At 41.4% G+C, this 18,621-nt stretch overlaps 1 protein-coding gene across 1 annotated transcript in view; it reads left to right on the top strand.

The window, feature by feature from the left end:
- The window catches only part of LOC136876074 (dipeptidase 1), a 535,571-nt gene that overhangs the window by 51,639 nt on the left and 465,311 nt on the right, over positions 1 to 18,621 (top strand). The window contains exon 2 of the mRNA XM_067149708.2: positions 8,519 to 8,693. Within this exon, the coding sequence (XP_067005809.2) occupies positions 8,519 to 8,693 (175 nt within the window). The remainder of the gene's footprint in view (positions 1 to 8,518; positions 8,694 to 18,621) is intronic.

Raw genomic sequence — 18,621 nt, 5'->3', positions numbered from 1 at the left:
ATTTAAGGATCATTAATAATCATTTCATAAAATACAAATTAAAACAGCTATTTATTACGATGAAAACGTGACGTAACGGCGTATTAACGAAATCTGAACTTACGGAAGCAAAAGAAAAATTGAATGAAATTAACTCTAAGAAAATGAACTGTTGCGCGAAGACTTGCAGTAACTTATGCCATAAGCTCACCAAATGTAGACTCTGTTGTCTTGAAGCTGAAGATGGGTGGATCTCTCGTACAGGCTGCCTCATCTGTTGTTGGATTCCGGTCCTACATCCACATTTCCTGTCTTTAACACTTCCTATTGTACTCCTTACATAAAGTCGTAATGAGTCCTAATTTTAAGTGCAAAACCACCATGGGTTATGTTCATGGAGAGAATACCTTCGTATTCTTCCGTATTACGGAACAGTAGCGTAGATAAATTCATAATAAAAGCTCTCCTCCCCTATACCAGTCAGAACCGGTCTCCCGTTGACTACCTTTCGTCATTGAGATAACAAGTCCCAATGAGAGTAACTTTTGAGTAGAATATACTAAGATGCGAAGTGAACTAAGTTAAAATCTTCTCCGATGTGTAGACGTAGAATCGTAGTAAGAGTATCTTCCAAGCGTGAGAATCAGAATCAGAATGTCCGAATCTCCGAATACGAATCTGAATGTGAGTCTGAATGAGAATGTCCTCTCCAGCCCTTGTCGGTGGTATATATTGGTTCAAAAGTCTCCTTCCATCAGCCATATCACATGGTCCAGTAAGATTCGAGGTCTCATCCCTTCTCCCTTGTATAGCTGTGCATCCATCACGTTGCTTCATTACGTTCATTCACATAGGCTGAACTGTCCCGCTGAAATAAAGCGTCTCGAAGCTGAGTTTGAAAAGTGGGTGTTAATAATGTATCAACTGTCTTTTCATGAGGTGGAGAGGGAAATATCTCTCGTAACCTCGATGACGTACTTTTCCTGGAACTGGGCTGAAATTAGCCTGCTGACTCTGGTCACCTCACAACGGCTATTGGAAAATTTACTGCAAGTTATAAATATGCGTGATGTTGAAATACTTTACCCAATAATTTGTTCGTTCAGAATACGTTATAGCCGCGATACAAAGAAATGAAATGATGATTGAAATGGATGATAAAAGCCCTATATATATACATATTAATTTAAAATGACTTATCAGTGATTAAATATATACATATTATCAATTAAATATATAGTTCAATAATTAAAAACATTCAGTAATGTCCCAAACATCACAAACTCTCACGCGTGCAGAGCGAGGTGCATAGGCTCTGTGCACTGTGAATCGGTACGCTTCGCCTCAACTCGGCTTGACTCGGATGGTGTAGTGTGCTGAGAGCGACGAAGCGTTTGGTGGTAGACGACGTGTTTATCAGTGAAATAGATAAGCGCACGACAACAACATAATAATGGAGCAACCTGTTTCGAAGAAAGCAAAGACTTCTGAAAGTCCATTTCAATCGAACTGGGAACTTTCGTATTTTTTTGTTTGTTTGTCGTGACGATAACGCCAAATGCTTAATGTGTGGGACGATAATTACGTGCGTAAGAAAATCGTCTATTGAAAGACACTACAACAGACTACATTCGGAAAATTATTGTGAAATCATAGGAGACGTCAGAGAGAAAGAATTAAGGAAGTTGAAACAGCTTGAAGAAGAGCATTCTATATCCACAAATGAGGTTTGTTCCAGTAATGTAGCATTTTCATTTTGGTTACGGGTTCTGCATTTTTTTTTAATTATGTTTACATTCCTCTCAAACATGCATGTGTATTTCTAATTCACTTTTTAAATTTTTTTAATAACACCGGTAACCTTGTCCCATACAACTGTGCGTCTCCGCTCACCACACGTAAACATTTCGCAGTGGGGGAGAAACAGCAGTGAAGGCGAGGAACGCGGAGATAGGCCGAACGGGGAGACAGGTGTAGGGAGAGAGGAGTGGGGGTCCGCACTCTGGTCAACCAAGCGAAGTCGTCTTTTGCACCGTGCACAGTGCATGCACCACGCGCATGCACCCTGAGAGGCCCTGCTCTAGGTAGTGACCTTTAGGTTAGGTTAGGTTAGGACCACCACTTTTGACCAGATTGTATCTTGTCACCCTTTGAATATTTAAATCCCCCGAAAACGACTGTACAATTATTTCTACTAGTACTACACTGACCTGATACTGATTCTAGAAGAATGAGGCTATTGTTGAGGGGAGGGGCGTTAGGTTAGTAACCCATTCGGGAATTCCTGCCTCTACCTGCCAACTATCTGTCTGATCAGTTCAACCGCGACCTTTCCTTATGGAACAAAAATATCTTTGGGATGAGTTAATCGTAGGACCAGTTCAGTACTACCCTACTGGGGCAATAGTTAATGACCGACAGATGAAATCAAATGATATTGGGGAGTGTTGTTGGAATAAGAAAAATTACAACGAAAACCGGAGTGCCCGGAAAGAATTCTGCTCCGCCTCCGCTTTGTCCAGCACAAATCTCGCATGGACTGATCGGGAATTGAACCACAAAACCTAGCGGTGAGAGCCTGGTGCACTGCCACATTAACAACCAGTTTATCATCTCTAATTCATATTTACACACCTCAGTATCAAAACTTTACAAAATTTACAGTCTTCACATACTTCACGAACTTTATAAAGAACAAACATATGTCTAGACGCAAGTATGTCTCATAAATAAAATTCTTCAACCGGACCATACATCGACTGATTACGTACAACAAAGTTAATTCTGAATATACTATTCCACCTGGTTAGTGTTCTTTCTTTCTTTCTTTCTTTCTTTCTTTCTTTCCTTCTTTCTTTCTTAATCCGTTCACCCTCCAGGGTTGGTTTTTCCCTCAGACTCAGCGAGGGATCCCACCTCTAACGCCTCAAGGACAGTGCCCTTTATTATTATTATTATTATTATTATTATTATTATTATTATTATATTTTTGATAACATTTACAAAACGAGGAATCCAGGAATACTTGGTCAAATACGCTGAATTTCGTTAAATGAAGGAGGGAATACGCATTTCCAGCGTGTGTTGAGTGCGAGCTGGAAGCTGGAGCTTTAAAAGGAGACCGGCTGAAACTCCAGTTAATCCGTTCCAGAGAACAAGACTTAGACTTGGACAATGTGAGCTTTGCGGCTTACAGAGGAAAGGACGATGATTACAACTTAATTACCTTATGCAAAGGCAAAACTTGGCTTGCCTGTGTGATAATGCTTCATTATCTTCGAACTGATTAACTTTGTATCCCTTCACCAGCAAGCCCTCAACATTTTAGTTAGAAAGTGCTGCGGGATAAATGAAGTGGACACCAGATGCTAGATCAGGGCCTCTCAGGGTGCATGCGTCTGGTGCATGCACTGTGCACGGTCAAAAAGACGACTTCGCTTGGTTGACCAGAGTGCAGACCCCCACTCCTCGATTTGGAGCAATAGCGCTATCTCTCTCTTTCCCCACGCCTGTCTCGCTCGCTCCCGCTGTTTCCCTCTTCCTCACTTGCTCCGTAGCGCTCCAAATTCGAGCCGAGTTGAGCCTAGCTTAGCCGAATAGCCCAGAGACGAAGCGTTGGTCCGAACCGAGCCGAGCGGGACCGATGCACTGTGCACAGGAACTCTGCGCCGCTGTTTAAACGCGTGAGATTTTGGGCGTTTGAGTGGCCCTGTGCTAGATAGACATTTAACCTTTCTCGAGAAAGTAGATTCAATAATGATATAGATTAGGTTAGGTTATGAAAGGCCAAGATATTCTTAAATACTAAAGACAGAAGATCCCCTATCTGAATTGTACACCACTCTCTCTAGAAATGCGTGTACTCCGGCGTACTTCTTAATTACATGTGTCAAATACAATTTTCTTTACGTTGCACCGACACAGACAGGTCTTATGGCGACGATGGGCTAGAAAAAAGTTGAGAGTGGGAAGGAAGTGACTGTGACCTTAATTACCTGGTGAGAAAATAGGAAACCACGAAATACCATCTTCGTGGCTGCCGACAGTGGGATTCGTACCCACTGTCTCCCGAATGCAAGCTGATAGCTATATGACCCCAACCGTGCTCCCACTCACTCGGGCTATGTCGAATAGAGATGATTACTTTATTTCTCAATTAATTAATGTTGATGGTGGTTATTATTGTTTTCAGAGAAAGTACAAATTGACAGCCATCTTCTGTTAACAATAAAATCAGAAGGAAAAAATTGACGAGGTTGGACACTTCGAACTATGCATATATCGGCAAAAGAAAGAGAAGGGCCACGAAAGGCGTGAAAGTGAACGACCTCCCTGCCCTCACGAACGTAATACCGTTAAGGTCGGAAAAGGACAAGAGTTTACCAAGGGAGATCGGGTAGGATCGATTAAAGCTAGGAGTCTGCCAAACGAAAGTCGACGCAATGCCAGGATTCAGCTATGGGACCCCTTTACACCAAACCTCGCGTCCATGATAAGAGCACCTGAGGTCCCTTTTAGTCGACTTGTACGACAGACAGGCGATACCGTGGACGTTACTCTACCGCCCCTAAATAGTGTTTTTTTTCACGGGTTCGGCCGTCGCCTCCACCGGACGGATGTGCTGACTAAGATCGCTTGCTTAACTTCACATTACGTCATAATCTAACTTTCCCTACGTGCGCAAGCTTAAACTCACAGGATTGGTACCGACTCTAGGCTTATGTCACAGGGGCGCTAACCTTACAGGCCCGACTTCGATGCCTATGCTTACCGCATAATAGTGCAAGCGTAACTTAACCGGCTTGAATTCTATTCCAAGCTTAATATTACAAGGTCACTAACCTTACAGATGCAAGTTTGATGTTCAGGCTAACCGCATAAGAGGGCAGGTTAACTTCGCAGGTGCGGATACGAATTTACAGGCCCAAGTTCGACACTCGTGCTAACCGCATATGAGTATAAAATTAATCTTATGGACTTCAATTTGATATGGCCGCTATGGGACCTCCTTTGGGGCGCTACAGGGCTCTTACTGGTGCTAGTTTGTAACTTAGGACATATTGGTATTATTGGGATAACATTAAGGAGCTGACGCAAAGGGAAGTAGCTGCTATGCATCACTCTTATGGGGATATCTGTCCAGCTTCATGGCTAAATGGTTAGCGTGCTGGCCTTTGGTTACAGGGGTCCTGGGTTCGATTCCCGGTAGGGTCTGGAATTTTAACCTTAATTGATTAATTTCGCTGGCACGGAGGTTGGGTGTATGTGTCGTCTTCATCATCATTTCATCCTCATCACAACGCGCAGGTCGCCTACGGGTGTCAATTCAAAAGACCTGCACCGGGCAAGCCGAACTTGTCCTCGGACACTCCCGGCACAAAAAGCCATCGGCTATTTCATTTCATTTCATGGGGATAACTCAAAAGAGGGCTACATCAGGGTCTCAAATCTGAGCTAGAGCTACTGCATAAGATAGCCGCTATTCATTATTCTTAGTCAGCACATCCGTGAGGTGTAGTTTGTGGCTGAACCAGTGAAAAACTACTACACCCCTAACCATAGGGGGATCGACGCGTTAGATGTGGTGCCATTATGGAGGCAGACTGACAGACATCACTTCATTTTCTATGTTTAGAGATACTGACCATGAAGTTAGGAGGAGGCACCGTAAAATATAGTAGAATATAACACAAATACTTGCTGCGCGATATTTAAAACTGATTTAACTACTTTCTCTACAAACAAACAACTTCACCGTTCTCACCGCATAAAAGCAATGAGAGGACACCAAAACAAATTAAGGGTGCTTTGCTCCTTTGATATTTGAGAACTTTTGGATTCTGCACAACTGCCATCTTTTGGTGGCCTCAAGAAATATCTACAGCGTGAGTGTCTAAGCTTTCCCGCTGTAGGCTTTGTATTTTTTGTGGGGAGGGAGCGATCAGCTAAAATGTACATCGCCTCCGACATGCCCTTAGTTGTAAGAAAAGAGAGAAAGCGGAGAGAATTGGGAAATGTGATACTATGAAAGAAGCGACTTGTCCCCGTGTCAAATAGAAAGTGTCTATAGGTTTAACCGGGTATCTTACACACATAGTACGAGCAAGGATAGGTCCAGGTATTGTTAGTTGGGAACAGGTATCATGCACAAGACATGGCAGGAATTGGTTGTGGCCTTAATTAAGGTACAGCTCCCAGCATTTGCCTGGTGTGAAAAAAGGAAACCACGGAAAACCATCTTCAGGGCTGCCGACAGTGGGGTTCGAACCCACTATCTTCCGGATGCAAGCTCACTGATACGCGCCCTTGCCCACAAAAGCAAATCAGGATCATTACGCCATTGATCTTCCTTCCTTTTAGGACAAGAGGATACAGTTGCACATAGCGTCGTACATAGGTAGGAACCTTCTTCTTCTTTATCAGTTTATCCTCCAGAGTTGGTTTTTCCCTCGGACTCAGCAAGGGATCCCACCTCTACAGCCTCAAGGGCAGTGTCCTGGAGCTTCATACTCTTGGTCGGGGGATACAACTGGGGAGGATGACCAGTACCTCGCCCAGGTGGCCTCACCTGCTATGCTGAACAAGGGCCATGTGGGGGGATGGGAAGATTGGAAGGGATAGACAAGGAAGAGGGAAGGAAACGACCGTGGCCTTAACTTAGGGACCATCCCGGCATTTGCCTGGAGGAGAAGTAGCAAAACATGGAAAACCACTACCAGGATGGCTAAGGTGGGAATCGAACCCACCTCTACTCAGTTGACCTCCCGAGGCTGAGTGGACCCCGTTCCACCCCGATACCACTTTTTAAATTCCGTGGCAGAGCCAGGAATCGGAACCGGACCTCCGGGGGTGGCAGCTAATCACACTAACCACTACACCACAGAGGCGGACACATGGGAAGGAACCGAGCTACAAAAATCGTGTTGACCACTGTAATTGACTATATCTAGCCATGGATTACTACGAGTATTTATCACCTGCTGCAGGGTATAAAGTGGAAGGGAGGGATTCAGTCAGGTCGAAATGTAGTAAGCAGTCTGGCCTATGCTGACGACTTGGTATTAATGGCAGATTTTGCTGTCTAATATCTTGGAACTTGAAAATAGCTGCAGTGTTTTGTTTGTTTGTTTGTTTGTTTGTTCAACCCTTGGGGTTGGTCGGGTATGAGGTGAGATAAATCTGTCTTGGCGGGTTTTTATGACCGGATGCCCTTCCTGACGTCAAACTCACCAGGGGAGTTAATGAGATGAAATGAATGACGTGATGTATGATAGTAGGAAGGGAGAGTATGAAACCCGGTGCCGGCACAAAGCCTACTCCTGTCGAGAAGTACCAAGGGGTGTGGTCAAGGCTTAACTTCTCCATTCGACGGACGAATCACCATCAACAGCGTCATATGCCCCCACTGCAGAGAGGTTTGGAATTTAATCCAGGCTTTTGGCACGCAATCTACTGATTAGAATTGTACACCACCACCTCCCCAACCCCGCCGGCCAACATTCTGATGGTGAATTTTTTTCGACCAACGGGACTCGAACCGGCTAACAACGCTGTCAGACCTAACGCCTCAACGAAAATAGGTGCAATGAGTATGGTATGAAAATTAGCCCTCCGAAGACTAGATTGATGTCAGTAGGTAAGAAAACCAAGAGAACTGACTGTAAGATTGGTAAGCGAGATTGAATCAAGAAGGTAATGCAGTAAGTTCACAGTTGCGATCGAGAGTGTACTGTAAAAATGAAGTCAGCTCCTGGGCGAAACTATCTTTACATCGGTCTGTTTTCAGACCAACTTTTCTTTACGGGAGCGAAAGCTGGTTGGACTCAGGATATCTTATTCATAAGTTAGAAGTAACAGACATGAAAGTAGCGAGAATGATTGCTGCTACACACAGGTAGGAACAATGGCAGGAGGGTAGTCGGAATGAGGAGATAAAGGCCAGATTTGGAATGAAATCGATGGTTGAATCTGCACGCATAAACCGCCTTCGGTTGTGGGGTCATGTGAGGCGAATGGAGGAGGATAGGTTACCTAGAATAATAATCGACTCTGTTACGGAGGTTAAAAGAAGTAGAGGGAGACCAAGACGACGATGGTTAGACTCAGTTTCTAACAATTTAAAGATAAGTGGTATAGAACTAAATGAGGCCACAACACTAGTTTAAAAAAAGAGGATTGTGGCGACGTTTAGTAAATTCACAAAGGCTTGCAGACTGAACGCTGGAAGGCATAACGGTCTATAATGATGATGTATGTATGAATGTATGTATGTATGTATATATGTATGTATGTTTAACATATTCCAATGTCATACTTATGCCTGTCACCCTATATTCACTACCCATTTTCAAGAGTAATTTAGTGTCCAGTTTGAGTCTAATAAAAACAACGGAACTTTTCGTACACAATTCTCTTGTGTAATTGCAAACAGTGACACCTAGTTTACGAGTTTAAAATGCTTGACATCTCTAAATATTTTCGGTGTAGGTTAGGATACAGTGATGTTTCAAAATATAAAGGAGTGTTTCTTTACTTCCAGACGGCTCGACTGGGAGAAGTTCCATCAGCAGCACCTGGAACACGCTCCTACGGCGCCGCCGACACCTCTCTACAAATGTGTGCAGTGAAATTAGGGCAGTGTGCAGCCATGTCCAAGCCAAATACACCAGGCGATGGTAGCCTACGACTGGACGCTGAAATCGCTAGCGACAAAGGTAAGTGACTGATTGAAACCTTTATCTAAAAGTGGTTTTAATAGGAAGTTCATCTTAGCAACCATTCCTCTATTAGCATTAAAACAGATGGAACGAATTGAAGATGTCGCAAACTTCCAAGAAATGAAGGTATCGGCAGAATGAAGGGAATGGTCATGAAGGGCGTGAAAATTAAAGACACTCTAGCTCCTGAATACGAAACACCGCCAGGGCTAGAAAAGAACAGGAGTTGACCAAGGGACATCCGTATGGACGATGAAAGTCATGTGCCTAATAAATAAGTCGAAGCAATGTCAGACTCAGATCGGAAAACTGTGATCGATTGTCATGCTCCTAAGTTGAGAGTTCCTGGTCCCCTTTCTTTGACCACTTACGACAGGCAGGGGATACTGTGGATGTTATTCTACCACCCCCTTTGCTTCAAATAACATCTGTGTCAGAGACTAGAATATTTGTCGAATGTAAAGGAAAGTGAGAATGGCGTCTTTTTTCTCCAAGACCAAACCAAACCCCATGACGCGAGAGCTCCGAAGGGCCAAGGCCTACCAAGTGACCGCTGCTCAGCCCGAAGGCCTGCAGATAACGACGTGTTGTGTGGTCAACACGACGAATGCTCACGGCCGTTATTCTTGCTCTCAAGACCGGGGCCGCCATCTCACAGCCGGATAGCTCCTTAATTGTAATGATGCAGGCTGAGTGACGCTCAAATAAAGGTAAAAATCCCTGACCTGGCCGGGAATATAACCCGGGGCCTCCGGGTAAGAGGCAGGCACGCTACCCCTACAGCGCGGGGCCGAAGTTCTTTCCTTAACCAGCTCTTTATTATTTAAGTATTGAACCCTTGAACTTACCATTCCATCCTTGGTCGGCCACGGCTGCTACAGTAGAACAATCTAGAACTCTTAAATCATGGGTCGTTGCGGGAATAAATTCGGTCACGATCTTAACCAAACGATAGGGTTCAGAAGAGAGCCTAACTACTTGAAATGAGGAGCAAAATGTGCTTACTAACTTTTATTAAATTGAAATAGCACGATAACATTATTAATTTAATATGCATTCTTGAAATAAAAAAATTATGAATTATTGATTTTTGAATGTTTCAAACACAGTCACATTACATAGCGTTGATTTGTTTCTTACAATATCGAAGAGTTGCTTCGGAGAAGTTAATATATTAGTGGACAGCGAAACTGAAAAACTGAAAAAGGGAAGACCTGAAAACCGGGCACCTATTATTCCAAACGAGAACTGAGAGTTAATCCACACGATCCGTGGAAAATCTGACTTTCAACAAGTAGAACGCCTGATTTTCTCTCAATTAAGGTTATCCACCAGTCGAATACCCTTTACGGATACGGAACACCCGCCGAATGGACCCTTAATCGAACCAAACTGACTATCAGTTGCTTTGGATAGGTTGCGAAATATTATGGGAAAGCATGGTGTTCACTACGAGTTAACAGCATCATTCACAATTGAAATAAAATTCCACCATGTATTTGTCATTCATGACACCCTTAAGTGATAAGGTAATCCCGATGCTAAATGTGCATCACCCAAAAACAGCTGTTCGGAAGGAACCAACAACAACATGATCCGTGAGGATCTTACGTTATGTCGTTCTAAAGGAACAAAACTGCGAAATGCAGGAAACACTTATTCATCATGCATTTAGAAGAAATGCCAAACACTGAAGTTAATTAAAAAGTGGAAAGTCACTTGAAAAGTATTATTATCGAACCGATTTTCAGGTTAGAAATGGTTTTGTTACGCTAAATAAAATTACCAGTCCACGTTAAAAATTATTACAACTTTAAGGAATTCTTTCCCTTGAAAAACAATGCTACCAGTACAGATCTATCTATTTATTGTCTGTCCCAACACACTACTCAAATTTCGGATTGGTAGCGGAAAACAATACAGCCTGCCTCAATACAGCCGGTTTCTTAAATACTTCCTCTTCAAAAATATAGCCTGTCTCAAACTCATTCTCCTCGCTTTATTCCAGCGGTATCACTTAAAATCCAGGCTTCATTTCATCCATCTCTCTCATCTCCACATACATATAAATTCGTCGCTCTCAGTCCCTTTTTCTTATATTTCCAAGACCCTTTTTCATAATTCAGTCCCCTGGTGAAACAACAACCACTGTAAAACACATCTCTTACTTACTGTTATTACGACTTTCAGACCTCGAGAATCCAAGAACACACCGCGACTTTTCATATCATTGATATACACGATGTCTCAAAATTTTCCTTCCATGAATAACTGTAACTCTACCAAATTTCACTGAAATTATCTAAATATGCCTGCGATCCTTGTAAAAATATACTGGTTAAATGCACTTTTAACATAGAAAAATTTCTTTATCCCGCGGTAGACATTATTATTATTATTATTATTATTATTATTATTATTATTATTATTATTATCGACAAACATTTCTGAATTCAACTGATATTTGAAATTTAGATATTCGCCACGACTGATTTATAACTTATAACTTCCCAAAATTCCACGCTTTGGACAATATCTCATCGAACATTAACACCAAATTTTAAGCGTCGCATTTTACCGTTTCTTGACATGAAATTTACACACTGAAAGTTTCACACGCTGACCAAAAATTTCAACACCTTTCGTCTGATAATTACGAATATCAACCCGACAATCATCTTGAAAAATTTGTTGGGACAGAACAAATAAAACTAACTACAACATAATATAAAAATAGACAGACCTGCACAATGGTGACATTCCCAGCATTCTGGTTACATCGTCACCAGCTGACCTCGCTCCTTAGCCGTACATTTTCACAAAGAACATTATCATTTCCAACATCTCACTCTTACAAACACTACCCTTCTCCCACACGATATTAAAATTACCACATAAATCGCGCACTTTTCTCTGTAATTGGCACCACGAACTTCCCTCGTTCTGCGGTCCTCTACGACTGTCTGGATCGTTCCCAGAGTTGTCTCTCTCCGTTACTCCAATAAAACAGGTGTTCAACAGATAAAGGGAGCAGAACTACTCTGAATAGCTTCCCCAACCCTCTTCACTTTCAAACGTACATGAGATGATATAAATAAAATCTGCTGTGTATATTTTAACCAACGCCTACACTTTCCTAGTTCATCGGCAAACGTTCAAATTTTCCAATCACCTTCTCTTCTTAACCGAGTATGTGGACCTTAGCCACGGACATGTATTTAATTATTTGTCGATCAATCTGGCGCGAATTTCCAATGACGACGGGCACTAGCTCCCGCGGCTTCAAGTTCCAGATCGACACTGAAAAATATACGGTGGGGGGTTTCTTTTATAATCTCAGAAGGGACGCTATCCCCACTATTAAGCTTGATTGTGTAATCTGCCAATTTTGCGTCCAATAGACCGATTTTGATGAGACTTGTCCCAGACTTCCGGACAGGCTTGGAATTATTTTAGATGTTAATCTTATAATTTTACCACACTCACAACAGGGGAAATAAATTATTTCTGCCCGTGCGTTTCGCGCGTTTTCTTCATCCCCTGACCTTGGCACGTGTAGCTGGTTCACTGATCTGACGCTAACATGTACTTAGGCTTAACTACATTTATGTTTTTCCCTGGGGGCTCTGTCTTCACGTAGGGTTTACGAATAATTTAACTTATTTATTTCTTTATTTACTGTGTTGCCAAAATCCCACGTTGTATAGAATTCCATGAATTTAAAGAATTGTCGGGCACTCGAGTTCCGCCGAGGTGTCCCGGTATTTCACGAGCTTGCCGTAAATGAGATCCTTCCCACGCGACATCGGGGCTCTTAGGAGTGCAACATGGCTGCCCTCAAACATAAAAGTAGTTTCTTGATACTAATAAATATTGAGAAAAAAAGTATTTTTCTCTCCGTAGAATTATGGGTTCAGTATCAATTATATCACAGTTCTATAATGTCTTTTCGAATATACAAAATCCTATAAAACGCTCCATGATCTGTTTATTTTCCATCAGGTTTAGGTACTTGTGGTGATTATCGTTTTAAGAGGAAATAAAACTGAGGAAACATCCTCCATTAATACTAATCAGAGGCAAAGTGGAAAAGGACCTACATTTCGAAAAATGAAGATATCGGCCAAAGAAAGATGAGGTCCACGAAGGGCGTGAAAATGGAAAACTCCCTAGGATTCGCAAACGTAATACTGCCGGAATCGGAAAAGAACAAGAGTTGACCAAGGGAGGTCTGATAGGATAGATGAAAGTGGAGAGGCTGATACAAGTACGGGGAAACAATACCAGGGATCAGCATAGGGATGTGTGGTCACCAACTCACGCTACCAAAATGAAACCCCTTAGATCCCCTTTTATTCACCTTTCACGAAAGACAATGGATACAGTGGATATGTTCTGCCACCAGCACCACCTCCAGCACCACCTCCACCACCACCACCCCTACCACCACCTAGAGGGGAAATGGACATTGAGACTTTGTACTTTCACCTTGTCGGTCCCTTCTATGAACAACGGTTCTTTCTGAGGTGGTGGTGGTGATTATTATTGTTTTAAGAGGAAGTACAACAAGGCAGCCTTCATTTATTATCACAAACCAGAATCAAAGTGGAAGGGACCAACCACTTCGAAAAATGAAGGTATCGGCAACAAAGGACAAGGTCCACGAAGGACGAGAAATTGATAGACTCCGTAGGATTTGTAAACATAATAGCTGCGGAGTCGGAAAAGAAAAAGTGTTGACCAAGGGAGATCGGATGAGAAAGATGACACAAGAAAGTGGAAGCAATCCCCGAACTCAGCTAAGGGCCCGGTGATCGCCAATCCACTCTCGCAAGTTAAGAGCCACTGGGGCTGTTCTCTGACGTATAGAAATAAGATATTGTAACCTATTACTGAATGGATCTAGTGTGAGTAACAAGCTCGCCAGCCATTGTGATGAAGACATAATTAATTATGTGCTCCTCCCTCCAGCACAACCATCACGTATTGATTCGTGACACAAGGCAACAACTCGGGACCAATTGCCAAGTACCGACGTAAATGACCATTTGACAATGACACGATTTTGAAGAATGATATCGTCGCTGCCTGGACAAAACCTCCCATGTGAGATATTTTAGTTTAGAACTTTGGCCGGTAAGGTGCGATATTGTGTGAATATTGTCAAGGCATTCTCGTTCTTCATAATGTATGTGCTGCGGCTCAGTATATCTCCAAAAATATTATCACATAGGAGGTTTTTTCCCGGCAACGACGATATAGTTAATTTGTAGAATGCAGGGCTCTTTAATGCAATTTTGAATACTATAAATAACACCTAATGTTTATATAAAATAAGAGTTTTGTCCGTAGCCCACATAGTTCAGAATTTAAAATGAATAGTATGTCTGTATCGGTCATGTCCATAGTAACAATAAAATGCACTTTTTGCTTTTACGTAATTTCTGTCTCTCTGTTTTCCTGCCTGCCGCCGGTCTGTCTCTCTGTCTGTCTGTCCGTATGTATGTATGTATGTATGTATGTATGTATGTATGTATGTATGTATGTATGTATGTATGTACGTACACGCATCACGAAAAACGGCTTAAGAGAATTTAATGAAAATCTGTATGTAAAGTCGGTGAATGAACCACTATAATCTACGCTATAAACCATTTTATTCACGCTGAGTGAAATGGTACTTTAGGGGAAGGTCTAAAATGTAATTATCAAATATTTATATTATTAGCGGTCCAATCGATAAATACTACGTAACTAAAGTTATATAGAATTAAATTTTCGATCATTTATGTCTTGTACATTTTTACCGTACCGGTTATGACAATAGAGATTTTCATGAATTTGTATTTTTGTTGCTAAATCCAATCAACGCCGAGCCACGAGGAAATGGGTAAACAGAATTTAATTAAAATCGGTATATAGAGTCGGGAAATAAGAAACCACATTCTAAGCTATAAATAATTTTATTCACCCTGGATGAAATGGTATTTTAGGGGAAGGTGCCTAAAAATGTAATTTTTAAGTACCTATTTTATTGGCCCTATCGAAAAGTACTACATAACAAAATTGATAGAGAATACAATTCCCGATCATTCATGTTTTATTCAGTTTGACCGTACAGTACTAAAATACTAAATGTGAAGGCCTACAATATCGAAAGCTCATAAAATTGATCACCAATAACATTATATCGACCATTGTTTGCTGTGATACTCTTATGCTGTCACTCATCTCCGATAGATGAGAATACTGCTGCGTACCGAATATAACACCCTGCTTGAATATTGGCGGGAAATAGCTGTGGAGTTAGAGAACTTTCTTCCTTAGCGTCCCATTCCTCTGTTTGATAAATTTTCTTTTTTTTTTCTTTTTTTTTCTTGCTATTTGCTTTACATCGCACCGACACAGATATGCCTTACGGCGACCATGGGATAGGAAAGACCTAGGAATTGGAAGGAAGCGGCCGTGGCCTTAATTAAGGTACAGCCCCGGCATTTGCCTGGTGTGAAAATTGGAAACCACAGAAAACCATTTTCAGGGCTGCCGACAGTGGGGCTCGAACCCACTATCTCCCGATTACTGGATACTGGCTGCACTTAAGCGACTGCAGCTATCGAGCTCGGTCATCCATTTTATAATACTGCTGGTACGTAACTCACTAGTTCATCATAGTATTCCAGCTATTCGCTCCCTACTCTGACGCGCTGATTGAAATGATCAGTGTGCACACTTAATAGGATAAAGGCAGAGGCTCACTTATGACCTGGTCTAGAATTATAATTTCGGCCTGTTCCAAAATGTAGCTCCACAATTCACTAAATAACTCAAAATGCAACCCTGAAAAGAACCGTTAAGAAAAGCTTCTTCCTCTTCCCTTTTATTAAATTCTACATTCATTTTATTCCATACTAGCTGTTACCCACGGCTTCGCTCGCGAGGACTTCGTAAGTTGATAAAAATTAATTGTTCCTCGGTACTGCACTAAGACGTTATCTGAAAATCCCTAAAGTATAAAAACTCGCCCAAATTTGCATTTTATTTACGCCAGAACCTCTTTGTAAACCACGTTTGTGGCATTGCCTTTTGGGGTTAAGACGACCAAGCTGCTGGCAGAGCTAAATCTGGAACATGCGACATGGAACTCTACACGTGAGAAACAGTCAAAAAGGGGGTTTATTTATTTCTAAAGGAGATTCCAAATACCAATTTTCACGCCTGTAACATATTAAGTTTATGATATATACTGTAGATATGGTAATTTTAAAAACTGCCTCACTCCTTGGCTGAGAGTTCATCGTTGAGGCCTTCGGTTCACAGAGTTCCGGTTTCGATTCCGGGCTGGGTGTTAAGGAATGGTAAAGACCCACCTTATTATAATAGAGAAATAAAGAGACTAAGAAGGAGGTGCAGACTGGAAAGAAATAGAGTTAGAAATGGCTGTGGAAGTAAGGAGAAATTGAAGGAACTTACTAGAAAATTGAATCTAGCAAAGAAGGCAGCTAAGGATAACATGATGGCAAGCATAATTGTCAGTCATACGAATTTTAGTGAAAAATGGAAGGGTATGTATAGGTATTTTAAGGCAGAAACAGGTTCCAAGAAGGACATTCCAGGAATAATTAATGAACGAGGGGAGTGTGTATGTGAGGATCTTCAAAAGGCAGAAGTATTCAGTCAGCAGTATGTAAAGATTGTTGGTTACAAGGATGATGTCGAGATAGAGGAGGAGACTAAGGCCAAAGAAGTAATAAAATTTACATATGGTAACAATGGCATTTACAATAAGATACAAAAGTTGAAAACTAGAAAAGCGGCTGGAATTGATCAGATTTCTGGGAATATACTAAAGACAATGGGTTGGGATATAGTACCATATCTGAAGTACTTATTTGATTATTGTTTGGTCGGAGGAGCTATACCAGGTGAATGGAGAGTTGCTATAGTAGCCCCGGTGTATACAGCAAAGGGTGATAGACATAAAGCTGAAAATTACAGGCCAGTAAGTTTGACATGCATTCTAAGCTTTGGGAAGGCATCCTTTCTGATTATATTAGACATGTTTGTGAAATTAATAACTGGTTCGATAGAAGGCAATTCGGTTTTAGGAAGGGTTATTCAACTGAAGCTCAACTTGTAGGATTCCAGCAAGATATAGCAGATATCTTGGATTCTGGAGGTGAAATGGACTGTATCGCGATTGACCTGTCTAAAGCATTTGATAGGGTGGATCATGGGAGACTACTGGCAAAAATGAGTGCAATTGGACTAGACAAAAGAGTGACTGAATGGGTTGCTATATTTCTAGAAAATAGATCTCAGAGAATTAGAGTAAGTGAAGCTTTATCTGACCCTGTAATAATTAAGAGGGGAATTCCTCAAGGCAGTATTATCGGACCTTTATGTTTTCTTATATATATAAATGATATGAGTAAAGGAGTGGAATCGGAGGTAAGGCTTTTTGCGGATGATGTTATTCTCTATAGAGTGATAAATAAGTTACAAGATTGTGAGCAACTGCAACGTGACTTCGAAAATGTTGTGAGATGGACAGCAGGCAATGGTATGTTGATAAACGGGGTTAAAAGTCAGGTTGTGAGTTTCACAAATAGGAAAAGTCCTCTCAGTTTTAATGGGGTGTGGATCATTGTAAGTATCTAGGTGTTAATATAAGGAAAGATCTTCATTGGGGTAATCACATAAATAGGATTGTAAATAAAGGGTACAGATCTCTGCACATGGTTATGAGGGTGTTTAGGTGTTGTAGTAAGGATGTAAAGGAGAGGGCATATAAGTCTCTGGTAAGACCCCAACTGGAGTATGGTTCCAGTGTATGGGACCCTCACCAGGATTAGCTGATTCAAGAACTGGAAAAAATCCAAAGAAAAGCAGCTCGATTTGTTCTGGGTGATTTCCGACAAAAGAGTAGCGTTACAAAAATTTTGTAATGTTTGGGTTGGGAAGAACTGAGAGAAAGAAGAAGAGCTGCTCGACTAAGTGGTATGTTCCGAGCTGTCAGCGGAGAGATGGCGTGGAATGACATTAGTAGACGAATAAGTTTGAATGGCATTTATAAAAGTAGGAAAGATCACGATATGAAGATAAAGTTGGAATTCAAGAGGACAAACTGGGGCAAATATTCATTTATAGGAAGGGGATTTAGGGATTGGAATAACTTACCAAGGGAGATGTTCAATAAATTTCCAATTTCTTTGAAATCATTTAGGAAAAGGCTAGGAAAGCAACAGATAGGGAATCTGCCACCTGGGCGGCTGCCCTAAATGCAGATCAGTATTGATTGATTGGATATTTTAATCGTGTGTGATTAATTCTTCCGGCTCGAGGAGATTGTTTGTGTTTGTTCCAACACTCTCCGCTTCATATTCATTGAACACACCACATTACCAACCACAACAGGAATACGTAATAGTAATTACATCCCTACACATAGGGTTGGTGCCAGGAAGAACATCCAGTCGTAAAACAGTGTCAAATCCACATGTGCGACACAGTTCTTATCCGCGACCCCACATATGTGGGAAAACCGCTAGAGGAGAGGATACTCATTTTAAAATATCACCCGCTTTTTTAAAAAAAAATCATCCCCTTAATTAGATTTTCCAAAAAAAAAGTGCGTTCATTAATTTGTAAAAGTGATTCAAAGTACGACCTATCAATTTTAACCTCTGTAACATCTTCCGTTTCTTATTTATATGTATCCTCATATAAAGAATTCAACTCCTTCCTCACTTCTTTCCAACCCTCACCCCTTAAGTGGGTTTTCTGAAAACAAAAATTTGTGTTATATTATTTTAAAGGAGATTCCAAATACGAAATTTTATGTCTGTAACATGTTCGGTTTTTGAGATATATTGTAGATAGTCTCGCTGCTGTAAGCATATTGGAGCTGATGTTGCCATTGTCACGA

The sequence above is a fragment of the Anabrus simplex genome, chromosome 6, assembly GCF_040414725.1.
Source record: "Anabrus simplex isolate iqAnaSimp1 chromosome 6, ASM4041472v1, whole genome shotgun sequence".
Taxonomy (NCBI): domain Eukaryota; kingdom Metazoa; phylum Arthropoda; class Insecta; order Orthoptera; family Tettigoniidae; genus Anabrus; species Anabrus simplex.
The sequence above is the reverse complement of the archived record's forward strand: the minus strand, read 5'-3'. Positions and strand labels throughout refer to the sequence as shown.